The 27,802-nt window shown below is 46.5% G+C and overlaps 2 protein-coding genes across 24 annotated transcripts in view; one reads left to right on the top strand and one right to left on the bottom strand.

Annotated features, from left to right (window-relative positions):
* Positions 1-27,795, bottom strand: part of ADPRM (ADP-ribose/CDP-alcohol diphosphatase, manganese dependent) — a 280,967-nt gene extending 253,172 nt beyond the window's left edge. For 17 of the 22 annotated variants that reach the window (XR_008507233.2, XR_010408449.1, XR_010408450.1 and 14 more), the window contains exons 1-3: positions 26,805-27,346; positions 20,747-21,386; positions 19,750-19,866 (exon numbers count right to left, since the gene is read on the bottom strand). Coding sequence is in view for 5 of the 22 variants with exons in the window: in XM_054511051.2 (XP_054367026.1) it covers positions 19,750-19,866; positions 20,747-21,386; positions 26,805-26,864 (817 nt within the window). In the remaining 17 variants the exon portion in view is untranslated. Of the gene's footprint in view, positions 1-15,789; positions 16,475-19,749; positions 19,867-20,746; positions 21,387-26,804; positions 27,347-27,673 lie in introns of those variants that run through there. The other 5 variants (XM_045889842.3, XM_054511049.2, XM_045889838.3 and 2 more) reach the window with 5 other exon arrangements.
* On the top strand, positions 1,280-14,746 carry TMEM220 (transmembrane protein 220). 2 transcript variants are annotated; one of them, XM_064582455.1, is made up of 7 exons: positions 1,280-1,418; positions 2,059-2,088; positions 5,986-6,046; positions 7,987-8,110; positions 9,431-9,490; positions 12,215-12,380; positions 14,450-14,746. In XM_064582455.1, exons 1-6 carry the CDS (start codon positions 1,326-1,328, stop codon positions 12,348-12,350), a joined length of 504 nt encoding a protein of 167 aa, XP_064438525.1. In that variant the 5' UTR covers positions 1,280-1,325; the 3' UTR covers positions 12,351-12,380; positions 14,450-14,746. The 2 variants fall into 2 exon arrangements, with proteins under 2 accessions (XP_064438525.1, XP_045745803.1); XM_045889847.3 differs by lacking the exon at positions 14,450-14,746 and having other exon boundaries at positions 12,215-14,131.
* Positions 27,796-27,802: the final 7 nt, after the last annotated feature.

Genomic DNA, 27,802 nt, shown 5'->3' with positions numbered 1-27,802 from the left:
TGTGGAAATTTTGTTGGTTTTGGTGGTGGGAAAGAATTGTAAATATGTATAATATGTAAATACCTTTTATAATAAAAGCCCATGAAGATAAATGAGCCTGTCTGCAGAAAAGCTGGAAGCTGTGTAAGATGCCAGAATTAACTGTCCTCACTAAGAAATTACCATAATGCTTACGGGGCACTGAAAGTTCCTCCCGCTCTGGAAAGAAATGCATAAATACTAATCAGAAAATGCACACAGACCCAGCGCCTCTTTCTTTCTCCACCACCCCCCCTCCCCAAATCTCTCTCTTTTTTTTTTTTTTCACGTGAGGAAGGCAGCCTTGATGACCAGGCAGCAAAGATGGACTGACCGGGTTCAAATATGACCTCCTTCCACCACCCACACCCTATGCTGAAAGTGGACTCCAACCACCTCCAAGCTGACCTCACACTTTCTAACTGATCGCGTTCTCCTTTCCAGCTTCTCTCTCAACTGGGGCAAAAGACCCTTCCGCAAAGCACCCGGTGATGGGAACCGAAGCACCGGTTCAAGCAGTAAGGACTGCCCGGAGCCAGCAAGACCCCGCCCACGACTGACCCCAAGAAAATGGCCCAGCCGACCTGCACGCCCACCTGCACTGCACCAGAGCTCGCACACGCATCCCTGTCCCTCACTTTCCTTATGTAAACCTGGAAGGGTTTTCAGCACTTTGGAGACAGACTTTGAGCGGCCGTCTGTGGTCTTCCCGGTGTCGGCCTCCCTGAAATAAATTCCTTTCTTGTTTCCCCACCACTCCGCTCCCTGCCTTTAGAGTTTGCCAGCGGAGTAGTGGCCAAATCTGGTCTGTTTGGGGACCCCGGAGCCAGGTGCTCTGCGCCCCCGCTACGTTGCTATCTTGGCCAAGTCATCCAGCCGCTCTGGGACCCGCTCTCCTCGTCTGTGAAATGGGGACACCACACCTTCCTTCCCCACGTTTTGGGGAGACTCTAGTGGGAGAAGTAGTAAGGCTCATGTAGTGCCACCTCCCTAGCCGGCGAGCGGCGGCCAGCGGCCACTCAACACCTGGGGACCAGAGAATCTGGCGCAGGGTAGGTCAGGTCCCAGCGAAAGCAAGCGGCTCGGCTGGTGCGCGCATCCGCGCTGGGCGCCCGCCCCTGCGCCAAGCCCCGCCCCATCCCAGCGCCGAGCCCCGCCCGAGCCCCGCCTCCAAGCCATCGCCACGCCCTGTCCCCGCCCCCACGCCGAGCCACGCCCCCGGCGCCCCGTCCAGCTCGGCCCCGACGCCCCGCTCCGTCCCCGACGCCCCGCCCAGTGCCGAGCCCCGCCCCGAGCTGTCGGAGCCCATGGCGCCTGCGGCGGGGCGCTGGGCCCCCGGCCTGTGGCGGGCCTGCAACTGGCTCATGGCCGCGTTCTTCGCGCTGGCGGCCTTGGTGCAGGTCAGCGCCCCGGCCCCGGGCGGCGGGCGGCGGGCGAGGGGACCGCGGGCTCTGCAGGGCGCCGGGCTTCGAGCTCTGCCCCCGGGCCCGGCGCGCGGTGTAGACCAGCGCGGCCCTTTCCGGCCGCAGGGCGGGCCGTGTACGCGGCGCACGGAGATTGGGGGTCGCGCCCCGGGGCCCCCACCCCACCCCCCGGCCGAGACGCAGGTGTCCACGTGACCGCCGGACCGCTCGCCCGTGCCACGTGCTGGGAGGAGCGGACGAGCAGACGCAGCCTGGGATGGGGACGCAGCCTGGTTCACGGCCGAGGCCAGGCGGGAGGCAGACAGAACCCGCTGTGGCGCGGGTACCCGCTCAAGGTTGCTTTGGGACCTCCTTCGTAGGAGCGGCCCTTAAGACTGGAGGCCCTTACAGCACCTTTGTCAGACTTCAGTGCGGACACAGTCGTGTGGCTGTGCTCAGCCAGAAGCCCCTCGACCACCACGATCTGCTAGACTAGGTCTTTTTCCCATTTTGTACCCTCGCCGCCTGGTGCAGCGTCTGGCATGAAACGCATCACTAGGATGGATCCAAGAGCAGACCGAACGGAGGCCTGCAGCGCACAGAATGTCTGCTAATGCCTGATGTTTTGTTATTCCAGGTAAACGACCCAGACGCAGAACTGTGGATGGTGAGTATGAGCTGCTTTCCAGGAACTGCGGAACGGCACGGAACACACAGTTTGATCTATCTGGCCCGCCTCCCTGCCTTTTGTGCATAAAAACTTAGAAATCAGATCATTTGTAAGCCCTTTTCCCTAAAATATCCGGGGACAGGGATCAGAGTGGTAATGTAATGTGCGTGTGAGAATTCAGACTCTTACAGAGACATTAGGGGCCTTTTGGCAGTATTCCCTTTGAATAAAAATGGGCCAACTGAGGACACTTTTCTGAAGACACACAGTAGAACAGTAGACCTCCTAAAGTCAACTGAGCCATTCCTCATGAGTTTTTTTTTACCCAGAAACTCCAACAAACATTTGACCAGAAAATGGCAGGCTTTGGGTTTGCAGTTCTTCTCATTCAGTGAGTTATGTTTATAAAAAGTAACTAAAGCCCATAAAAATCTACAGAATACATTTAATCAATGCTCTGGTTGAACTATTTGGAGGAGGAGGGAGATCATTCTGTACATTTTCTGAAATATCTGGATTTTGCCCAGTTTCTTTGAAAACAGATACATAAGACTGTGCAGTATCACCAATGAGATGATTTTCTGCTTTGGAATAATACTGACTGTGTACAGATTAGCAACAAATGAAAGCATCTGGATCTGTAATGTGAAATTCTGGTCAGTGTTTTAAGTGCAGTAGAACTCATTCTGACATTGCTTATTGTCCAGATTCACATGCCTTTGCATCGAATCAAATTGCCTCTTCCTCAGCACTGTGGCCCATATCCTGAGTTCCAAATACTATTTCCCTGCAGACAAGTCTCCAATACCCAGCTTAATGTAGAATTTCCAACACTGACCCCTCCAACACCCCAAACTCCTACAGCGTCTTTCCCTCCTAAACCCCCTCTCCTCCTCCTGACTCACTCCTTTCTGTCAACAGCAGAATCATCCTCGGGGTCATCTTTGCTCCAAACCACAGGCATCTCTAACACCTCTCAGTTCATTACCACCACCTCTGAGATCCTTTCAAAAAATAAATGAAGAACAAAGCAATCCAGCAAAACCCAATCTAGGTTTAACCGCTTATCTGTACGGTATGTGTATACTTTACCTCCCACTTCATGCTTAGGGACATAGCATGAATAATAATAGACACCATGTCCCCACAGACATCCTCCGTCCTCGCCAGTTTCACTCTCCATCACCTCCCACGTGGACTCCTATAGTAGCTTCTTAATTCTTGGAGCTGCGTCTAATCCCCTGCTCTCCTTGAACAATTTCCACATTATCACTTCCTGCTTCAGAAACTTCCCTCATTTCCCAAGAGCACTGAGTTACAACTCCCCAAGTTGGCACTCAAGGCCCACCACGGTGTGGTTCCAATCCACCTTCCCACCGTGGCCTTGGAACCCGAACCACCTATACTACTACTGTGTCTTGCCCCTAGAATTCCTGTACGTCCTACCCAAGCTTCAAAGTCCATCTCAAATGCTGTGTCCCTCAAAAACTCCCTCTCCCTCTTCCCGATAGGTTCCAACCGTCCTTTCTTTGAACCTTTGATGCTAACACATTCTGCTTTACTTCGAGTTGGTTCTGTACATGCCAGCTCCTAGGAGACCAGGGACCAGTACCTCCTTCTTCTTGGTGGTCCTCAGGCAACCTAACGCAGAGCCTTCCCATGGCAGCCCTTCCGTATTGACTCTTGAATGAAAGCATGCACAGATGAGCCAATACTAAGTCAACGGCACCTGACTCATTTTCAAGTCCCCTACTTCATCTTGCTCATGGAGGATGCCTATATCAGGATGCATACAGGAGCAAGTGACAGAAAATCTGACTAGCATCAGGTTATAACAATAGAGTATCTCACTTAACCAGAAATCCAGAGGCAGCTGCTTAATGGCCAACAACGTCATCAAAGACCTGGGCTTTCTGGGTTCCTTCTCTGCCACTTCCAACGTGTGGGCAATATATTCTCTCATGTCTACAGAATGGCTGCTGCAGCTCCAAACATCAGGCCCAGACAAGAGCATCCCAAGCAGGAAGAAACAAGACAGGAGCAAAACACTTTTTCCTCCTGTGCTTTCTTCCCTTTTATCAAGGAGGAAACGTTATCCAAGAAGCCCTTCACACAGGCTGCTGTTCAGTGTGTGCATACCAATACAGTTTATGGTCTGGAATTCATCCTGCTTGGTCAGTGTCCCTGCAGAGTGGTTGTTAAGATGCCCTGAGTATCAGCCTTGCCCCTACAAGACTTTCTTACATTTCATGGCTGGAGCATGATCACCCCTAGCTGAAGATGCTGGGAAAACAAATTGGCTTTTTCAGCTTTTACAATGGCAGGTGGACAAGGGAGAGAGACATGAAGAATGAACGCCATGGGGGGGCCCCTGGCTGGCTCAGCCGGTAGAGCCTGCGACTCTTGATCTCAGGGTTGTGAGTCCGAGCCCCATGTTGGGTGTAGAGATTACTTAAAAAATAAGATCTTGGGACACGTAGGTGGCTTAGTCAGTTAAGCGTCTGCCTTCGGCTCAGGTCATGATCCCAGGGTCCTGGGATGGAGCCCCGAGTCCAGCTCCCTGCTCAGCGGAAAGCCTGCTTCTCTCTCTCTCTGCTTGTGTGCACTCTCGCTCGCTCACTGTGACAAATAAATAAATATTTTTAAAAAAATTTTTTAAAGCAACAAAAAAAGAATGCCATGGTACTCAAGACTATATAGTGAATTAAGTATTGTAAATAAATGATACTCTAGGTTTAAAAAATGCACCAACATAAAAATAAAAGTCCATTATAAGTGGGTTCTACAGAGTTCATTGTTGAGTATGCTGGGTATTATTTTACCTTGTATACTAGAAACCATTATTTTCAGTCTCTTGGTCCTCAAAAAGAATTTTTTTATCTTATTCGAGATAGAGAAAAGCATTTAAGGATGGTTGTTCTGTTCATGTGTTTACGATATAAAGAAATAAAAAGGTCTCAGACCCCTTAATCTGTTAATGACAGATATCTGATATATTTGAGTACACATTAAAAAAAATATATGTATCTCTGCCGAACACTTCTTACGGAGAGCACAGGTAAATGTGGTGTGCTGTGCGTGTAACTGCTCTCTCTCTTCCTCTCCTTCTCAGTGGCTAGTCATGTAGGTTTTCATTAGGGGAAAACTAACCCCTTACTGCTCCAAGCATGGACCTCAGAACAACAGCATCCCCTGCGAGCTTGCTAGAAAAGCAGAACGTGGGCCACACCCCAGACTTCTGGAATCAGATCTGCATTTTAACAAGCTTTCCAGGCGACTCATATACACACTGAACTTTGGGAAGCCCCGGTCTTACCCCTCAGTAGCATGAATGCCTTTACCTGTGAGAGACAACCAGACTTGCAAATGTCCATCCTGGCCATCATTAGGGGTGGAGTAGGAGAGGTGAACACAGGGTCTGTAATCCAGATGCCCTCTCTCCCGTGATCAAGACAGAACTGTTTCTGTGGTGAAAACAAATCACGTAACACACACAGCTCTGACAGCTCCCAATAAGGGAAGATGTCTGACATGCGCATCACAGTTGATACAGTGAAGCAGCTACGTTTCTTGGAAACCCACCATGCCTCCTGTACACCCACGAGGCCTATCCTCCTTGCCCTGTGCCCACAACACACACGCCACAGCAGGTCTGACTCGAGTCCGCTTGCTGAGCACGAGGCTTGAAAACGGGGCCTCCGCAGGGCCCGCCCGTCTTCCAAACTCCCAAACTGCTTGTCAGCAGTTTCCAGAATGAAGAGCCTGATCTTACTGATGCACACACTGTCAGTCAGCTTTCTGAGGTCTCACCATCTTTCTGTGCTTCCTAGATTCCTCTGAACATCTGAATCGGGCATACTCCCTAACCCCTGTCCTCTCCCTCCTCGCTAACAGGTGGTATACATGATACCTGCGATGCTGAGCCTGCTTGTGGGACTTAATCCTCTTGTCACCGGTATGGACCCCGGATTCTGCATGGACATGCAGCAAACCAGACTTCTGACAATAAGGACAGACTCCTGGGAGAGAAACGGGGCCCTACGGGTCTCCTCATTTCTGATAACAAGAAGGGCGAATTCTAATCTAGATCACCCTCACCCATCTTCAGGCAGACTTCACAAGGACCTGCCACACCAAGACAGCCTTTTTAGCAGCTCGGACCCCGAGATCGCTTACACCGGTGTAGAACAGGAGTTCTGCAGTACAGCCCATGAGAGAGAGGGCCTCGGTCACCACGCTGATTTCTTATGCCACCACGCTAATGGAAAATCAGCAACAGGGCACGAACCTTGTGTCTCTCTAGTCAGTGGCCCTCAGTGTCCAATACCACTCCCAGTAACCACTTTCACACTTCGAATCCATTCAACACGCGTGTATATGGCCTGCTGCTTATTTAGGGAAACGGTTTATAATGTCCATACAAATTTCTAGGTTTTTCATTCATGCATCTTGCTCTCCCTAACCTTCCTCTGTACCGTCATAGTACGTACAGCAATTTACTGCATGCTTTTATGTGTCTTCCCCTGCTAAGCTGTAAGCCCCTTAAGAGTGGGACTGTGTCTAGCCCATCTTTGCCCAAGCCTCCCTGAAATATGGCCAGGAAGATGGTAGGTACTTAATGCTTGTGGAATGTGAATGGATGGCTCTAAGACAGAGGCTTTATCATATATTTTCCTGCTCCTTGGAATATATATATATCCATCCCAGGTGGGTATACAGGTAAAAAAAAAAAAAAAAAAAGTCGCTTAAAATAGCTGGTTTCTATCACCCACAGGCTGCTTACCTCAATGCTGAGCAAAACATAGTGGCTTTGCTTTTTAATGGCCCTAAACTCTAAACAAACCGTAAGTTGGACAGTTTTATACCATAAAACAGTGTCTTATAACCAAAAAAAGTACATTTTACATTGTGTGCTAACATTTTCTTATTAATAGGGACTGTCAGTCCTGATGGGTTACTCTTCACTGTCATGAAAGCAGCTTCCTGCCCAGTGGGCCGTCATACTTCTCGGGCCTTAGAAGAAAGACCAATGGTTCCCAGCTGGGTGGGGAAAACTCTTGTCCCCTGGATGCACGGGCTCCTTGTACGGCGCCTGGAACTCTTGTCTGCATCTTTAAGGTGTATTAGTTCGGGCTCCATTAGTTGCAGGCAAGGAAGAAACTCAACTCAAATGGGCTATGAGCTGAAAAGGAGACGTACTGGGATACTTGGCTGAGAAAGTCAGGGGTGGTGCTGTTCACACGCTGCTGGTGGCTCAGAACTTGAGCTTCTCTGCACCTCGCAGTCCCACCGTGTGCCACCCTGACTTCAGTCCTGGGCTCCTTGATGGTAGCCCGGCAGCTCAAAGTTCACTTCTTCGTGATGCTCCGTCCAACAGAAGATAGAACCTACTTCCCAGATAGTTCCGCAGAAGTCTCAGAATTGGACTGTGGTTCCTGATCTGTCATCTGTTCATCCGGAGCCAAATCACAGTTGCTAAAGGGATAAAATGCCAACTAATCAAGCTAAGGTCCAATGGTCTGGGACACATGGCCTGGGTGGCTCCCCAAGGAAAATAAAGGGTAGTTGTCATAGAAAGGGGACACGCTGGACAACCAAAACACTAAACGTCCACCTAAGTTTATTCCTACTGCTTTAACCTCTGTGATGTCCCTCAAAACAAAACTTAAAGAAACCCCAGCTTTTTTTTAAGAAGGCTCCACACCCAACGTGGGGCTTGAACTCATGACCCCGAGATCAAGAGTTGCACGCTCTGCTGACTGAGCCAGCCAGATGCCATCCCAGCCTTTTCTGAAGGCTTTATCTGAAAGCAGACTATGGCAGAGCAGATATGAAGAGATCGTTTTTCTCTGGGGTGTGGTTCCATGATTAACAGCACCGAATCTCTATTTTTAGGCAACTTAATTTGGAAGAGTGCCTCTGCAATACACATATTCTTTTGTATCGCGTGGGCTGTCGGCTTGGCCTGCCACCTCTGGCTTCACTCCCGACAGAACATCTTACATGAGGAAGAAGGCAGGTGAGCCGTGACTTTACTTTTGCTCCTTGGAAGGGGTGGGGTAGAACTGAGAAATCTGTTTCTCTGTAACCCCTTATCCGCACCACGATGACTCAGCTCCCCCAACTACACCCTGAGGAGCAGGGGAGATATTAGCTCCTTGATAAGCTGAAGAAGCAGGAGATAAGCCAACACCAGGTACCACGTTCCGCAACCACGGCCAGAGGCAGTCAGCACACGCGTTATATTACCGTCAGGCAGTTGATCTTGGCTTCTTACAGTGAACGAGCAAGGACGCCATACAGTACTACTCAGTCCAGAATGCTGATCATTCCATCAGCATTCTGATTTAGTTGTGGTTCTGGCCAAAATCTTCTCTGCAAGTGTGATCAGCCACTTCAGAGGTCAGTATGTTAAGTCAACCTCTGTCAGCCTTGCCCGGCTACGTCCCATGTTATCTCCTCCCTTTGCCAAGGCCATGTGTTCCTATTTCATCACCTCTTCCTTTGCTTCCTCCCACCCCTGACTCCCTGGCCTCACGCATAGCCCCTTTTCCTTCCTGTCCATCCTGCTGCTAACACTAAGATTTAGAGACGTAGAAGGTAATCATCCCTGGCAAGGTGCTACTTTGTTAGAGGCCCTAATCCTTGGGAAACTGGAGAGCAAATCAGATTCGGTCTGCCTGTGGGATCATCAACCCAATGGGCTGAATCACTTCCACCAACTTGAGGCCCATGAGTTATGGTGGACTTCTAGTGGTACCATGGCCAAATATGACTTTTCTACTCTATGTAAAATATGTGTGCTTTTAACACATACTTCTAGAAGCATATACCAACCCCAAAACCATTAGTCTGACTCATACTATAAATCATTCCTCTCCCCTAAGATGTGACCCAATCTCCGGCAGCAGGTGCTCCATATTTATGGATCTGAGTTCATCCTAACACTGAACACTCTAAAACAATGTAAAATTGATGCCTGATAAATCAGGGATAGTTTTCTTGGTTGTACTATATTCCTTCTAATGACCTGAAATAAGTGATTTATTTGTGTTTTTTGTTTTGCTGGGGTTTTTTGTTCACTTAGAAGTTGGGGAACAGGGATGGAGCTCACATCCGTCTCATAAGATAAAACCTATTTTCATATGAGGCGTTAAGTTATCTGAAAAAAACTAACTTTTGAATCATGGCCAGACTTGAAAATATTCTGTAGATGCTGTGTATCTTGGGAGAAGGTCATTCAATAATCAGCAGAGGCTAGTGGTCATGGGAGAGAATGGAATGATACGTATCTCACTCGTAGCTACTTCAAAAATCTGAAATGTGTGTTATTTTATAGGGAGCTGTTTGGTCTGGTGATTATCACAGTATGGATGGGCCTATGTCACAGTTCATCAAAGTAAGTTTTCAACTCATTAGCTAAAATCAGGTGTCTTCAAGTTTGGTCAGATCAGATAGGCAAGAGAAAGTACTGACATCTATATGCAAACCAGAATCTCTTGAAAGAAGTCTTTCCTTTTCTCAAGGAAAGCCAATGGTAGTTGAATCAGAGGTTCATGATCACCCACACTTTTCTAAATGCCAGTTTCTGTAATAGGGAGCTGTCAGCCAAAAGGGTGTTCTTTAGGGAGAGGGAAAACAATCTCACAGAGAAGCTTAGAGATTTACGAAAGCATGAAGAGCAAAGAAAATATAAAAGTGTGGGACCATATAGATGAATATTAACTTTATAAAACAGTAGTAATAATGTTTCGTGGGGCTTAAACATGTAAAGAATAAAAATACATGACAACAGTAGCATATAAGAAAATAAACAGAGTGAAAGTGTTCTAAGAACCTTGAAACAGCAAATTAAACCCAAAGAGACAAGAAAATAATCATAAAAGCAGAAACCAATGAAATGAAAACTCAACATAAAAAATGGAGGATTCAGAAGGCCAAATACCGGCTTTATAAAATGATTCACAGCATCGATAAGCCCTGCCAAGACTACAAAGGAAAAATAATAAAAGTGAGAGCAAGGAAGAGGAAGCAAAAATAGAGAATATCAGGAATGAAAAAGAAAATGTTACTACATATCCAACAGATCTTGCAAAAATCACAAAAGGATATCATGAACAACTCCTTGGAAATAAATCTAAAAATGTAGACAAAATGGATAAATTACTTTAAAAATACAAATTAGCAAAACTGACACAAGAAGAAATTCTCCAGAACAGTCCCATAGCTATTAAAGAAACTGAGTCCTCAATTTAAGTTTTTGCTAAAAGAAAACTCTAGACCAGATGGCCTAACTGGAGAATTGTACCTAATATTTAAGGGAAAAATAATGCCAACCTTTAACAAACACTTCCAGAGAACAGAAAAAGAAGAAACACTTTATAATTCATGTTATGAGGACAGAATAATCTTGATACCAAAACTTGATAAGAACATTTAAGGCGAGGGGGGACAAAGAAATTACACAGCAGTCTCCCTTATGACTACAGATTGAAAAATCCTAAACAAAGCATTAGGGAATCATATCCTGCAATATATAACCCAACCACCACGTTGGGGTTTATTCTAGGAACACAGTTCAACATTCAAAAACCAACCAATGTTTCCTATCACATTAACAGAATAAAGGAAAAACTAAACTATCTTCTCAATCTGTTCAGAAAGAGCATTTGGTAAGATTCATCATCTGTTCACAAGAGCTGTTGGAAAACAGGTGTAGAAAGGAACTGAACCTGGGCGCCTGGGTGGCTCAGTTGGTTAAGCGACTGCCTTCGGCTCAGGTCATGATCCTGGAGTCCCTGGATCGAGTCCCACATCGGGCTCCCTGCTCGGCGGGGAGTCTGCTTCTCCCTCTGACCCTCCTCCCTCTCGTGCTCTCTGTCTCTCATTCTCTCTCTCTCAAATAAATACATAAAATCTTTAAAATAAATAAATAAATAAATAAATAATAAATAAAAGAAAGGAACTGAACCTGATAAGTGGTGTCAGCACCAAAGTTGAGACTCCGTGGTGAGCAGCTGAAAACTTTCCTTCTGAGATCAGGATTGAGAAGGGATTAGCTACCACTTCCACTTCTGCTCAACACTGCTCTAGCTAGGATCATAGCCAGTCCAATAAGGCAAGAAAAAGAAATAAGAGGCGCAACAATTGGAAAAGAAAAACGTTCATTATCCGTGGCTGACAAAAAAAATCAAACAATCTAAAAAGTTACTAGAGTGAGTGAGTTTAGCATGATTGCTGCACATCAGGTGAATGTACTGAAACCAAATGCATTTTTATCAACAAGTAACAGAAAATGATAAAAACAAAAAGTTAACCATAAATAATAACATCAAGAAATCAACTCCCTAGGAGTAAATCTAGAAAGAGATAGGCAAAATTTCTATAAATAAGACCGTAAGACACTGGGAGAAATTAAAGACCAAAATAAGTAGAGGGATAAACCTGTACTGGTAAAAGGATAAACTAACGGAAGAGTAGAATCTAGGAACAGGCCCACACACAAGCAGACCCTTGACTTACGACAGAGCTACGTAGAACCGCAGGTGCAGCAAAGAAAGGCAGACTTCTCAACACCTAGTGCTGGATCAACAGAAATATATGGACAAACTTTCCCCAGCTAACTTCCATAAACCTCAATTCCAGGTGGATTACAGCTCTAAAGTGAGAAGCAGAACAGTTAAGACTTTTAGAGAAGATGACCCCAAATCTCCAAGACCTTGGGGAGGAAAAGCTTTCTTAAACACGACACAGAAATCATTAGGAAAAGATCAATTTTAACACTGCCTAATTAATCAGTGACTTCAGTTCCTCAAAAGACATCATTATGTGAGTGGGGAAAGCTGTTTGCAATACACCCAAACAACAAAGATTTGCATTAAGAATGAACTCCTGGGGGCGCCTGGGTGGCTAAGTTGGTTGAATGTCTGAGACTCTTTATTTCAGCTTAGGTCTTGATCTCGGGGTGGTGGGTTTGAGCCCCATGTTGGGCTCCATGCTGGCTGTGGAGTCTGCTTAAAAAAAAAAAAATGTGTTCACCAAATTCAACCTTTGTCCTTGTTTCCAAAGCAACCATTATTTTTATTGGATTTTTATTGTTAAGAATTCCTGTATGTCTTTATAGGAATCCGGTTGGTGGAAGAATTCAGCTGGCGACTGCCGTTACAATCACTCTCCTCCCATTTATCTCTTGGATCTACATCTACATAAACAAGGAGATGCGGTCCTCCTGGCCAACTCACTGCAAGACAGTAATTTAAATGAAGTCAAGAATCCTCTTCTTCAAATGAGTATTGTCAATCAATTGTTTATAAACGTGGTTGTAACAAGCCAATTTCCTAGGAGTTTATTTAGGTAATTTGAGCTAATTTTAGAGGTGATAAAAAAAATCCTAAGAACTTTCTGAGGATGCCTACGACACAGCATGGGATTGCATGGGACCGGTAAGAGACGGGGGTCTGACATTCAGTTGTCACAGTGTAGTAAAAAAGGCAACAGAACGAAAGTTCAGAAATGTGAATTCTAACTCAACATATCACTACCTATATGCCTTGGGCAAATATATGAACCTCCTGGTGGATGTCTTCATCTGTAAAATAGGATTAATACCAGATCTCCTACTCACTTGTACAGTTGCAAGGATTAAACTGGAGAATATGAGAGCACTCCAGAAATACCAAATGCTTGTAAGGGGCTACACATGAATGAAACAGAGGAAAGCAGGGTTTGAGTGATAGGATAGACACAGAGATTCAAGAAAGGGCTGTGCCCCTGCACTGAACTCACTCTATGGGACCAGGGCAGCACCATGAACTAAATGGGGATGCCAAATGAATGAGTGTGTCTTAGAGAGGAGAGTTAGGTAGAATAAAGGAATTGGGGACCAAAAGGAAAGAGGCAATATTAAATGCACTGCAAATAAAAAATAAGACCAAAATCTGTACACATTTTTTAAAAAATGAATGTCAAAGGTCACCCAGGGGAGAAGACCGTTTTGGAGCTGTACTCTCCAGTGTGTTAACTCTAGTACCATAACCATGATGCATACACACACACACAACATGGGAACATCACTATGGTGCACACATATATGACATGATAACATCACACAACCATAACATGTTGCATTGAGCACCTGAAATGTGGCCAGGCTGAGGAAGTAAAATTCTGCTTTTTCATTTTAATTTTAAAACATGTCAATTCAATCATTAGAAAACTTGTAAGTGTGTGTGGAACGCTTAGGTGTGTTTGGAACAATTGAAGTAGATGTGAATCTACTTCTTTAACTGCAGGTTTCATATCTAAATACAGATCAAGTATTTCCAGGGAAAATGTAATGTCAATGGATGGGTTATTAAATATAAAATAGATCCTGGATTTTAAAGACATAGTACAAAAAGAATGTAAAATATTCTTACATTGATTACATGTTGAAATGATATTTTAGATTTGAGTTTAGATATTTTAGAGTGTAGATATTTTAGAATTGAGTTTAATATAAAATATATCATTAAAATTAATTGTTATCTGTTTCTATTTACTTTGTAAAATGTGACTGCTTTCAATTACTTCAGTGGCTCACATCGTATTTTTGTTGGATGGCGATTTTTTTACATCTACTAGCATCAAAACACTGGAGTCAAGATTCCATTTCATGAGATTTAGGAAACACTTCACTCAAAACATATTCATATATATATATATATCAGGAGAGGGGAAATAAGTCAGGCCATTTGTCTATTTTTACAGCCTTTAATACAATATTACGTATTCTACAAATATTTGTTAAAGGAGGTATGTATGGTTTTTGTTTTACGCAATGGCCACTGGACAGGCAAAATTCTCTGTTAAGATTGAGATGAAGGAAAAGGAGAAAAAAATCTAGTCGATATTAAAACAAATAACGTGAAATTTATTTTAAGGGTCAATAAAATACGTATAAAGGATTCCGGGGCTCCAGTATACATTTAGCTTGCATGATGCGTCTGGTTTTTACATCTTTTAATGTAACTACTAAAATCACATAGGAAAAAATGGACTCATTTGCAAATTCCATCTAGGATCTACCTATCCTCCATGTAATGCTTGATTCTGTGCTTAAAAGACAGAAATGTTCCAATTTAAAAAAAAAGTGATGTTCCAAATAGACTTTCATCCTATCTGCACCTCTGGTATCACACTATGAATTCTGTGATGATACGCAATTCCTTTTATATATCTATGAGCACGGCCTCCTGAAAGGAGTCTTTATTACTGAGATTGTTGTAGACTCCAGTTCTCAATTGAATTTCAGGAAGCTCGATGTCTCTATTATCCAAGCGTCTGCCTTCCCACCCGTCTTTTTTCTTCCCTCTGGCAGGATCTCCACCAGCCTCTCATTACCGCCGCCAGCACTGAGACACAGATCGAATCACAGCTTCCCTGCTGTCTGACAAGCCCAGCTCTAACTGTGGGCTCATCGTTCAAGGCTCTTCACGACACAGGCCTGTCCGCTTCTTGCGCTACTTCTTGCCATAAACCCAGGCACCTTTCGGTGAATCTTCACAGCGTTACTCCTCACTCCTCAATTCAGCATGCCCTTTAACCTCTGCTGATGCTATTCTGCCCACCTGTCGAAACATTTTCCTCCTCCTTCAAGTCATCCCTCATCCCATTAAACAAATTTAAACGTCCCTCCACACTCCCAGGCCTTTCTTCCGAATTTGGTATCTATGGATGGTAAGGCCGGTGAATGCAGGGAGCACGTGACAGTCACCTCTCCCGTGGGCTGAATCATGGCCCTCGGGGATACCCAGGTCCTGGTCCCCAGAACCCGGGACCGTTACCTTGCACCACAAAACAGACTTTGCAGATACGATAGAGCTAATAAAGGTCTTGAGATGGGGAGATAAGCGTGGAGGTAATCACAGCTGTCCTGATAAGGCAGGCAGAGGGAGGTCTGAAGAGGGCCTTGAGCCAGGAATGGAAGGCAGGAAGCGGGCTCTAGAAACTGGGAAGGGCAAGGAAGCGGATTCTGCCTCGGAGCCCCCTGAGGGGGGACAACACCTTGAGCTCAGCCCAGGGAAAATGGTTCAGACTTCTGGCCTCCCGAACTGTAGGAGAGCACGTACGTGCTGTCTGAAGCCACCAACGTGGTGGCGGATTGGCCGAGCAGCCGCAGAGCACGAACACGCCTCCGCACCCCCAGAGCCTGGGCACTCGGCAGGCACGCTGACGCTGACGAGTACCGCTTTTTTCTCTCCTGATGTTTTCAGGCCCTGAGTCAAACTTTCTCTACATTTCAACAGTCCCTTTGCTATCCAGTAAGTGTTGCCACAAATAAGCCTTAGCACATAGGACAACCGAATTAACGTGCCCCATTTGTCTAGAAAGGGAGTCCAGAGTAAACTCATTTACCCGCTGTGGTCTCCAGCTGCGGGAGACGAGCTGCTGCCCAAAGAGGCCAGACCAGTGGGCACACGGCTGCGCTGGCCCTTGGTCTTGCTTTGCTTAGAGTCACAAGGCCACCGCGTGACTTCTCGGGAGGCCCTTCTCATGGCCTCACGCGGGAGAGACTACACAGTCACCTGTGAAATAACTTACTTGTTGTTAACACAACAGGGATACAAGCCTATAAATGTACAAACATGATGGGTATTCGGAGCAAAATGTCCAACGTTCATTCACACGGCAGGATACACAGAGAAAGTTTACCTGAGCTGATTTTATTTTTTTATTACGAATTTTAAGTTACATAGTTAATACACGGATACATCCTCATTGTAAAAAGTAAAAAAAATGTCAGATAAGGCTAAATGAAGTCAGTTTTGAGAACTATACCACCCGCCCTCTGTCTCCTCCCTGGCTGATTCAGGCTGCTTTCATTCATTTTGTTTCCAATCCTCAGCACTGGATAGATTATCCAAAAATGACATTTCAGAGTATCTCATGAGCTAACGCACACTGGGGCCATAAATACATTTTGTTATGCAAATAGAATGCTACACAATGAGCCTGAGGATTGGGGGGGGGTGGTAAACAAAAACACAACGCTCAACCACCACTCTCTAGAACGGTAAACAAGATCAATCGGACTAAAACTGGAAAGCGTTTTCCTTCTTATAATTCATAATTCTGTCTGGAACTCGGCCTCTCCCTTTCAACATCATTTTGTCAGGGTAGACATAAACGGTGCCAAAAGCCTGGCTGTCCGGAGCCGTTTCAATAACCCCTTCTAGGTTGATGTGGTGCACACCAAAAGGATCCTCGGAGTAGCCACCATCGTGAGTGTGACCAGCGAAGAAACACACCACACACTTGTGAGACCAAATGACTGCCAGGGCATCTCTGTAATTCCAGGCCAGGCACACACTGTCAGAGGCCTCTGGGTAAATGGGAAGATGGCCTGTTAGTTAAAGAGAAGAAGAGTTAGGAGCCAATTAGGAAATGTCTCTTTCATCAAAACAAATGGCGAGAAACTAATACACAGAAAAAAAAAAAAAAAAGGATATTGCTACTTATTTCAAATAGACTAAGACCAGAGAGAAGCACCAAATAATCCACAGCCACGTCTCTGCCACATACTGAAGGGGGGACAGTCCACATACACGGGGTGAGGCCACTGTCCAGGCAGAACCCCTGAGATCCCCATGGCCTACAGTGCCTGAAGAGGCACCAACCCCAAGAAAAACTGAGGGCATCCCATGCAGAACGGTCCGCGAGGATGGCCAGAAGCCAGGTAGATGCCGTGCTGGAGTCCAGTCTCTTGAACACGAGCGCTGGGTACACAGAAAGAGGGACCCCTAAACTTGAGAACAGCTTAGGGGTGGGTCATGGGTTGGAGGTCATTTATAGAGACACTCAGTGCTTTAAAACGGATTCGTGCCACGTTTAAACGCCGCCATGAGATCCTGGGAGCCGGAGCCATTTTACAGATGAGAAAAGCAAGGTAAAGCAGGGAGTATTTATACTCGGTCCCACAGGACGTACATGGACGTAGAGCCAAAGGATTTCGAATTCCTGACGCCAAGACACACACGAGGTCACGTCATGTCTCACTCTGGAGCGCGGGCACAAAAGCTCCCTCGGCTTTGCTTCTTGCCCTGAAATCACTTTCCTGTTTTGTTACTATTTACTTGTTACTGAAATTTATTCTGAATTTTTCCTATGAATATTTTTACTGTTTGATATCTATCAGTTTGTAATACAAGTTACAAAGGGCGGTGTTAACAGATCCCTGAAGAGTCAAAGGAGTCAGGAGAACTTATAAGTGTGCGCACACACACACACAACCACTCTTGAAGCTGTGATGACAGCTCAGAGTCCAAAGGGGCCGGCAACTCTCCAGATCGAGAGGCCACACTGGACTCCTGACACAGTGACCTGCTCCCCCTCCTTGAAACACTGGGCTGCCAGGACACCACCAGTCCCCCTTGACTTCCCCCAACCTCGATGGCCACGAATTCTCACTCCCCTCCGCGGGCTCCTAATCTCCCCCACTTCCTACTGGGAGTGCCTGAATGCTTGGTCCTTGGGCTCCACTTCCCTATTGACACCTAATGGCCTGGTGACCTTGTAACTTCTCGAATCTAGTATAAAGTGGCTGGTGATCTAGTAAAGTATCGAACGTCTCTGACATTCTCTCCATTCCCACATGTTTATACCCAGCCCAGACTTCCACTCTGAATTTCAGACTCAAACATCCAAACTGCTGACTCAACATCTCCACGGATGCCTGATGGGTGTCTGAAACTTAACCCTTCCATGGCCGAACTCCAGAACTCCCCACCTGGCACCCCTTCCTGCGGCAGTGTCCCATACATCAGCGAACATGTCAGCAAACAGCATGCTAGCCTTCCAACTGCATGGCCAAAACCCCACAGGTGGAGGCAAAATGACCTCTCAGTCCCTAAAATGCAAAGTCAAAGAGCAAACTAAAATGAAAGAGAATCGCCATTAGCCATTTAAAACTTTGCTAGAGAAAACCTGACGCACTCAGTTGCCAAAGGTTTGTTCATCCGGGTTCTGGGCTTACAGTGAAAGGGAGGAATTTAAGAGGCGGCTAATGTAGACAGGGGCCCTGACGGACAGGGTGGGAAAGGAGACGGGAGGGCCTCGAGTCTCAGCCAGAATCACATGCTACTGACACAACTAGGTCATTTAACCTCCCAGTCTCCCAATCTTTGAACTGAAAGGGCTGACGATAAGACGTGTAGGTCCCTTTCAGCTCCAGTATTCTCTGGAGTGACAGGCACAGCCTGACAGTGGGAAGCCAAACAGCAGAGACACATCGAGAAGTGTTCCGGTTCTAGAGACCACCTACTTAGCGCCAAAGAGGGTCACGACGCGCGATAACCGCCGAGGAATCCTGTACTCTCCGAGCCTGGGATAACACTTGGAATTCCCATGACAGCACACACACTCCTACTCCATCTACACGTCTGCCCCACATCGGGGAAAGATTCGCAAGTATTTATGGAAATATACTTTTAGATCATCAACTATCAGAATAGCTTGTCATTTTCAAGGGGTTTTCACGTTCGTAATTCCATTTGGTGCAATCCAGAGAAAAACCGCAGTTTGTAGGTTCAACATTTACGCAGACTCACACAGCTCACAGAAGCAAATGCACACAGACCAGCCTCCCGTCCTTGGGACCCCAGGCACGGTCCTCTCCGTCGTTCTGCCACATCAGTTCTAAAGCGAGGATCTAAACTCAGTGCCCAAACCAAGTACGCCAGCCACACTGCAAATCCAAATTCAGTCCCCCGTGTGCACACACCTGCAGCTGAGTGTATGTTAAGCACCCCGATTCGTACGACCTGTGATGACAGCGTGTCTGGAAAAGACATTCTAGGTGGAAATAACAGCAATCTTACTTCCTTGCGAACACATGGCAGAGAGTCTAGAACCGCAGTACTCACTGCCAGGTGAGTCTCTGACGCGTGTCCTATTACGAGCTTCGCTTCCAACTAGACAGCAGAGGCCCCCGGCCGGCAGCCACCACACCGACGGGCAGGTGTCCTGAGGCTGAGGTTGGGTATGGGGCCTGGCCTGAACTGCTCACTCAGATATCACAGTTGACCCGTGAACAAAGGTTTAGACTGCGCGGGTCCACTTATCCACACATTTTTACAGTAAATACAGAAAATACAGTGAATGTATTTTCTCTTCCTTGTGATTTTCTTAACGTTTTCTTTTCTCTAGCTTACTTATTGTAAGAAGGCAGCGTATAATACACACAACGTACAAAATATGCATCAACCAACTGTTATCGGTAAGGCTTCTAGCCAACAGTAGGTCATTTGTAGTTAAGTGTCTAGAGTCAAAAGTTGTACGTGGATTTTCGACTGTGGCGGGGGGGGGGCAGCACCCCTAACCCCCCCACTGTTCAAGGGTCAACTGTACTATGCAAAATGATCCCATGTGCTGGAATTCCACTCGGAAACCCAAAAGGCCAACGTACAGGCACTAACACATGGCAAGATGTTTTTTCTATTTTACGGTTCTTTCCTGACCCAGCTGTAAATGTCAATCTTATACTCAGGTTCTCAATAAAGAAAGGTAAGCATTCATTTGACAGCAAGAGGACACCACGACATAAATATTATTAGTACACTTTCGAACCCCACTTTCCCATTCTCTAAAATGCTGGCGTAATCAAGTAATTTAAATACTTACTCACAATCACCACTTTTTCCTGGTTTGTGTCAGAGAACGTAAGAACTTCATTCAACCAGTTCAGCTGCTCTTGGCTGAATCCTCCGTTAAACTGGACAAACTGGGGCTCAGAAAGTCCTGAAATGAATGCAGTATGTCAGACCCATCCAATGTCAGCTTCTTCCTCCTTTGGGCATGCACACTTGGCTAATGTGGGGACCCCTGTACTTTTCTGTAGGAATGTGCGGCAGCAGTTGACTTAAAATAAGAAACCACAAGAATTTACAGCAACCCAGACAGATAAATGGCCTGCACCCACTCAACTGCTTACCTCGCTAGCTCCGCGTTACACTGAAAACAAAACACAGCCTTCTGACCGTGTCCACGGGCCACACAAAGTCACCTTGTGCCCCGCTGGCCTTTTCCTGAGTCCTTTAATGATGCTAACATGTCACTCCACTCACGCTTTTCCATCTGCCCCCCTCTCTGTCCTGAATACTCCGCCCACCCCACACTTCCCAAGGATGATGACTCCTTCCAATCATTTAGGTTTCTGCTTACATGTTTTTCTCCCGGGAGAGACCACCTCTGACCAGCTAAGCTAAAACACTACCCTGAGTCCTTTTCTTTAACCTTACACATAATTTTCTTGGTAGCATTTATTGCTGCGGACGTAATTCTATTTGTTCCATTTATGGTCTGTCCTGCCCGCCTACTTCTCTTGCTTCCTCCACTCCATCCGTCAAAAGATAAACAAAGGTGACCCTGTCAGCATTGCTTCCGGCTCTGAAGAGCCAGCCCTCGAGAGAGGGCCCGGCCCAGAACAGGCATTCGGATACCCGTTAAATAAATGAATCTTGAACCAACAGCAGCCAATCCACGCGCCGGGAGAAATCCTGACCCTGAACAACAGTGACAGTATACTTTTACCTTAATCATCCATCTTCCTGCTGAATAAAAGGTAGCTGAAGAATGGAAAGACAATGTATTAGACTCTCAGCTCAAAGGAATAATTCACCTTGCGGACTATTCAACTCCGAATTTGGATTGTGCTCCTTCAGTATCTTCAGACATTGCTGGTATTTTGGAGAGGACTGATCCACGCCTAAGACACTCAAGTCGTAAGCATCCAGTAAAATGAACCGGAATTGAGGGAATGGGACAAAGTGATAAGCATAGTAATCCTCCGAAGGCACAGTCTCGGGATGGTGCACAATCTGGTCTTCTAGAAACTTTGTGTTAAGCTTAGAATTTGTTAGGTAGTTTCTGCTGAAGTTATAGAACTCGTGGTTCCCCCACGTGTGATGAACGGGGACTTTAAGCATCTGGAAAGTGTTCATAACAAGTTCGAGCGACTTTTCGGACACTTTGTACTGTGCGTTATACCCGTCAATGATATCCCCGAGCTGAAGAACACAGCGGGGCGGGCTGCCCTCCGTATTCCAGTGTTCAATAGCCCTCCGTAAGTGAAGCAGACTGTGTCTGTAGTATCTTCGTCTGTTTCCTTGGAAGTTATAGCCATCTTCTAAATCAGCGTACTGGATATCTGCTATCACTCCAAAGGAGAAGAGAACTTCCGAATTCTCACTCAGGGCTCCAGGGTCAGGCTTATCGTCCATAACCTTCAAACGGGTTTCTAAACAAAATAAAGAACATAACTACACTATAAACACCTTACTTTTCTAAATGGGCTGCAGAGGATGGTAAAGTATTAACAGTTAATCCGCCAGGTAGCGTGGTAGAGAGAAAAGCACATGGGCCTTAAAGTCCAATTGTCCTACAGCCAAAGTACCGAGTCTCTGAAACAGTTCAGTTTTCTCATCTGTAAAATAACCTCTATTCTCCAGAAGAGTAATTTACAAAAGGGTATTATCCTATTAATGAACAGGTATTCTAAATCCAGAAAAGTCAAATTCACATCTGGTAGAATTTGTAATTTTTAAGAAATACACACTAGTTTGTTACACACTTACATATACATACACACAGACACACACACACACAGACACACACAGTACTTTCTTCCACAAACACCAAAATAATTCTATCGAAACTTCAGGATTCTTTTTACAAAAAATTACATATTACACTCATTCATTGTACTTTATACATTAGATTCCCACTACAGATTATTTCATGTCAGGCTGGATCTTTTGTCTTCTTTGGTGGGTAGGTCACTTGAAAGAACTTGGCTCATATTTTATATCTGGGATAACGGGGGAGGAAATGAAGAAAAAGGGGAATCATTTTAAACAAACAAAAACTAACTATAATATTGATGTGACTATCTTCATTTCTGACAAATGGTTCCTGATTCTTCAGTTGTTGGATTCCAATCTGAACCAGCTTTTCTTAACATGAATCTTAACTACCCTGTCCCCAAAACCAAAACGGAAAACATGTCCTCTTTTCTTCTCACACGTGATCTGCGCCCTGCCACACTAGCCAAGAATAAGGGATTTAGACCTGAAAAGCTATTGTTTTACTAGATTGTTTACAATCTAAATTTATAATCATTTCTAATGCCTCAAAAGAGCCAAGAACACTAAAGATTAAAAATAAAAACCAGGGGGGGCGCCTGGGTGGCTCAGTCGTTAAGCGTCTGCCTTCCGCTCAGGTCATGATCTCAGGGTCCTGGGATCGAGCCCCACATCGGGCTCCCTGCTCCACGGGAAGCCTGCTTCTCCCTCTCCCGCTCCCCCTGCTTGTGTTCCTGCTCTGGCTATCTCTCTCTCTCTCTGTCAAATAAATAAATAAAATCTTTAAAAAAATAAAAACCAGGGGCGCCTGGGTGGCTCAGTCAGTTAAGCATCTGCCTTTGGCTCAGGTCATGATCCCAGGGTCCTGGGATTGAGGCTTCCGGCTCATCGGGAAGTCTGCTTCTCCCTCTCCCCCTCCCCCCTGCTTGTGCTCTCTCTCTTGTTCTCGCTCTCTCTCGCTCTTTCTCTCAAATAAATAAAATCTTTAAAAATAAAATAAAAACCAAAGGCCATGATCCTAGAAGATCAACTATTCTTATTATAAAGTCTACAGTACTACACTGTGCTGTGGGATCGAAGCATATTAAAGCCTCGCTGTTTCTAAAAAAACTTCATGTGTAATTTCTAAAATTACTTCTCGACTCCTGGCCTCCAGCAGCCCACTACAGCTACCGAGCTCTCTTCAATCACCCACAGATACGTGACATCCTAGCTGACGGAGCACTGCTGTCCGAGGCGGGGGTGACAAACTCCACAGCCGGCAAGAGGGCCGGGCGGCAACCTGACTTCCTTGAGAATTAGAGGCCTCTTTTCATTCTGAAACTGTTGTCACGAGGGACACACATTCTATGTGATCCACCCAATTGTGAGCTTAATCGGGTTGTGTATAACTAGCCCTAACAAAGGTATCAAGCAGCATTAGAAAAAGGCTGGAAATCCTGAAAAATGGCTTGGTGTTCTGACACTTTTTTTTTCATTTGCTTGTTTCGTCCTGCAGTCCCCATCTGAAAACCCAGTAGATATCAAGCCAGCTGGTATGTCTCAGGGTGGGTGAGATCATCTGATCTGAAGGGTGAAGAACTCAGATACAATAAATATAGAATTCATCTAAGTTACACGAAAATCTGTAGTCTCACTAGGTTTCAAATGTTTGTGATTCAAAGTACAGATTAATAGGAGATTTCAACCAGAAGTTAACTGGGTACATGTATCACTGGAACATTATTACCAAAGCTTAAGAGAAAACAGTTTCTGGGGAGGCTTTTATCCTTTGCCAAATGAACTTGTTTGTTTTCGTCTTTAAACTCAGAGGCTTTAAGGTGATAATCTGTACTACCGATCTCTTGAGGGGGAGCTTTTAGTCCCAGTTAATCTGATCTTCTAGGAGAAGCTATTATTTGTGCCTGCCTAGCCAGTACTCATCTCCTGTTCATCTGGTAACAGCACGCCCTGGTCTCCCTAGGCATCTATACAATCCTCGCTCTCGGTGCCTGTTGCTGTGACCTTCACCCCCTGGCTGTGCAAGTGTCGGAAAGGGCACACATGTGACCCTGGCCTAGCTCTCTCTCAAATAAATAAAACCGTAAATACATAAACAAACAAACAAACTCACTCTCCTCTGAGTCAAGCCAAACTGAACTGGCTCTAAGATTCCTGTCGTGTTATACAAAAAGTCCCGTCAGATACACCTTCCACTGGAATACAGTTCAGTTTAGAGAAACTTAAGGGTAAACTAAGATTTGCCAACCTTTTAAAGAAAATTAAGCAATGTGCAGAGAAGCAATAAGGGCCACACACTGCAAAACAGTAATGTGTTTTGGGGTAGAAAAGAGATCTGCCATGTCGAAGACATAGGGCTTTTAAAAATAAGGCTAAGGGCAGGGAATATACAGTTTTATGAAATAAAGAAATTATTTTTTAAAACAGAAGTGTAAACTGATACTGTCATCTGTTAAGAGAAAGATACGAAGCAAGGAGGAGGGACAAGGCCACATGCAAGGAAAGACCGTGAGGATCAGAAGTGAGTTGGGCGGGTCCCAAGAACTCAAGTGGGCAGGGAACAGATTCTCCTGACTAGTTCAACATCTTTTATTGTATGGTTCTGGGAGGTGCCAGGGAGCTCAGAAAGACTGGTCCTGGTGGCCAGAGAGATAAAAAAAAAAAAACTCAAGACACCTCCCATGGGGAAACGCACAATTAATAAACATGCCAATGCCATGAACTTTTCAAAATACCCTCCATCCTCCACCAGACACACATGGGTACGAGGTTCACTCTCGCTGCTTTTATGCGGGTTTCAAGATGTCTATAGTACGAGGTTTTTAAAAAGTATTTTTAGAGAAGATACAGTCTGAACGAATTAGAAGACCTAAAACCTAAGACCTCTGAAAAGAAAGGAAAATCCCAAGTTTTACGTGAACTTTGTTCTGAAAGTCTGGAGCGCACCATTATATGTGAAGTTACCCAAGTTGCAGTTAAGAGGCAGTGGGACGGCTGCTGAAAGCTTTGAGACTGAAAACCTGGAAGGGAATTTTAGTCCCAGTTTTTCCTACAGGGAAACAATTCATCGGCACTTGTGAGATTCAACTAGCATATACTGTACAATAATCTACTTTTGTAAATCGTAAAGCACTACCTATGTGTTATTTTTTAATTATCTGAAAACATACCTGCCTAGTGAACCTCCAGATAACTGAAACTCCCGCAACATTTTATAGAACAGAATAGTATAGAAAACTTCACCAGAGTTTCAAAAATTCTATTAATGAACTCCTACAAAAATTCACAAAATTTCCAAAAATTCCAACAGAAAGTCATGGTGTAGGATGAGCAGCCAGCGGTTTGTGAATACCTCCTTAGGCATCAATGATGTTTAACAATAGGAAGAAACACCAGGGATGCCTATTTGCTGGAAACTTGCTACAAGACGATACTAAGAAAACTTCCGTAATAAGATGGCAGAAGGCCGAAGCTCCTTGTAGAAGCCTCTCAAGCATCTACGATGAATTAGCAAATGAAGATAGTCCTACACTCTTGTCAAAGGAAGGGGTGGGAGGACACAGCAGGACATTAGTAAGGAGAGATGGTCAAAGGGAGCTACTGCAACAGAGAGACGCCCAGGCCTAAGCCAGAAGTATCTCAGGGAAGGGGGCAGGTCAGGTAAGCAAAGCCTTTCTATGCAGAGCCCATGGGACAGGCGGCCCTGGAAAGGAAAAGGGGGGGGGGGCGGGGGGTAGTGGGAGCAGTCTGGATTTTTAATTGTGCTAAGTAGTGCAATGACAGGAAGGTTGAGGCTGGAAATGTTTGTGGCAAGGGACAGGGGGCAGAAGCAGCCAAGTTACAGTGCTGGGAGGGTCACACAAAGTTAGGGCCTAGCCGTCCCAGTCAAGACAGCCCGGAGTGACCTCATGCACAAAATCTGACCCGCCTCATCACTATGGACAGAACAAACATCAGATGATATTACGTATATTCTGTCTCTTTCAAAAAAGGTATCTATATTGAAGGAAAAAAAACTCATTTGCCAATCCTGGTGGTTTAAAAGTAGTAATGAGGGCGCCTGGGTGGCTCAGTCGGTTAAGCGACTGCCTTCGGCTCAGGTCATGATCCCAGGGTACTGGGATCGAGCCCCACATCGGGCTCCCTGCTCTGCGGGGAGCCTGCTTCTCCCTCTGCCTCTGTCTCTCTCTCTGGCTCTCATGAATAAATAAATAAAATCTTTAAAAAAAAAAAAAAAAGAAAGAAAGAAAACGGTCTTAAGACTAATAGGCTGGGGCCCGGGGGCGCCTGGCTCTGTCAGTGGAGGAAGCGACTCAATCTCACGATTTTGAGTTCGAGCCCCATGCTGGGCGGGGAGCCTACTTTAAGAAAAAGACCCATTGAGGGATGCCTGGGTGGCTCAGTCGGTTAAGCGACTGCCTTTGGCTCAGGTCATGATCCTGGAGTCCCGGGATCGAGTCCCGCATCGGGCTCCCTGCTCGGCAGGGGGTCTGCTTCTCCCTCTGACCCTCTTCCCTCTCGTGCTCTCTGTCTCCCATTCTCTCTCTCGCAAATAAATAAATAAAATCTTTTTAAAAAAAAATAAATAAATAAAAATAATAATAAAAGTAGTAATGAAAGTGACAGGTTTACGCTAGACATCATGTTAGGTATCTTCTAACACTAGATTTCACAGGTCGGAGAAATCAGGCTCAGAGGTGTTATCAGCAACTCGTCCCACGTCTAGTCACAAAACACCTCCTTTGAGTCAGGAACGGTTTTAGAAGCTAGTATTTTACCTAATATTATACACTTAATACGAAAAAGTTGTACAAAAATGCTTTGGTAAACAAATTAGGGATAAACCCGGTAAAAGAATCACTTTGGCAAATGAAATTTAACAGAGCAGCTAAAAACGACACTGAACTTTAATTTATACGACTGACATCATTCACATCCAGCGGAGCAATGAGGAAGATGAACAAAGACTGTATATGCTCCTCGCCTGAACGAGTAAGGTATTTATTTGTGCGTCTTTCTGGCAATTGGAAGAAAAACCTCCCCCGGGGGCAAAGAAATACACAGACAGAAGCAGGTTAAAAAAAAAAAAAATCTCACCCACGGGTAACCTCGGGACAGAAAAACCAGTTCGACTGAGGACGATGTGAGGTGCCCCATGTCCTCGGAGCGGGGCTTCCAGAAAGCTCCAGTTCGCCTCGGGGAGGAAGAAACGTGGCTGCGAGCAGAGTCCGGCGGGGCTGCCGGGGAGGAGCCCGCCCCCTCGGCCGGCTCCCGTCCCACGAGCCCTCGGCCCGCTCCGAGCCGCTCCTCCGGCTCGGGGGGAGCTCCGGATCCGAAGTCAGGGAAGAGAATCAGGCTGTTCTCCCGCCCGCGCTGTCTGCGTTTTGCCAGCGCGGAGGCGCGGTGCACACGCACGGGAGGGACACGCGGCAAAGGGGCCGCGCGTGCAAGCCCCGCTTCGCCAGCGGCCCACGGACGCTCTGCGCCCAAGAACACGCGGCTGGCCCCGCAGGAGACGCGCGCGGTGCCCGGTGAGGCCCGCACCCGCCCACCTCAACCCGGGAAGGCCCAGCGCCGAGGGCAGCCGGCCGGGGCGTCCTAGGACGCGGGGGCCCGGCGGCCGGCTGACTCAGGGAGGGGACCCGGCGCAGGCCCGGCTACGTCGTGCGGAGCTGCTGCTGCCCGCGAGCGGACAGCGCCCGGGGCTCCCCGCCCCGGCCACTCCACGGACGCCGGTGCGCAAGTCCCGAACGGGCCGGGACGACGTCAAGGGCAGTGGGGCGCCGGCGCCCCCGGAGGGAGGCAGCGGGTCCGCGCCCCGCGGCTCGGGGCCGGCCTCCAGGCGGACGACGGGGCGACGCGGGCGGGGGCCGGGGGAGCGCGGCTCTCCCGGCGGCGCCGCCCGCGCCGCGAAGCCCCCGCCCCGCCCCGACCGGGCCCGCCTCCAGACGCCAGGAACCACCTACCGCGCGTCGGCTCCACAGCCCAGGGCTCCCCGGCTACCGGCTGGGCGACCTCGCCGCCAAAGAGTTGAGCGCACAGAGCGGCCCGCAGCGACTTCCGGGGGAAGTGGAACGGCGCCGGAAGTCGGGGGG

This window comes from Mirounga angustirostris, unplaced genomic scaffold (genome assembly GCF_029215605.1).
Source record: "Mirounga angustirostris isolate CCGP_5_RB_7025 unplaced genomic scaffold, mMirAng1.0.hap1 SCAF_17, whole genome shotgun sequence".
Lineage (NCBI taxonomy): Eukaryota > Metazoa > Chordata > Mammalia > Carnivora > Phocidae > Mirounga > Mirounga angustirostris.
This window is presented reverse-complemented; position numbering and strand designations above follow the sequence as displayed.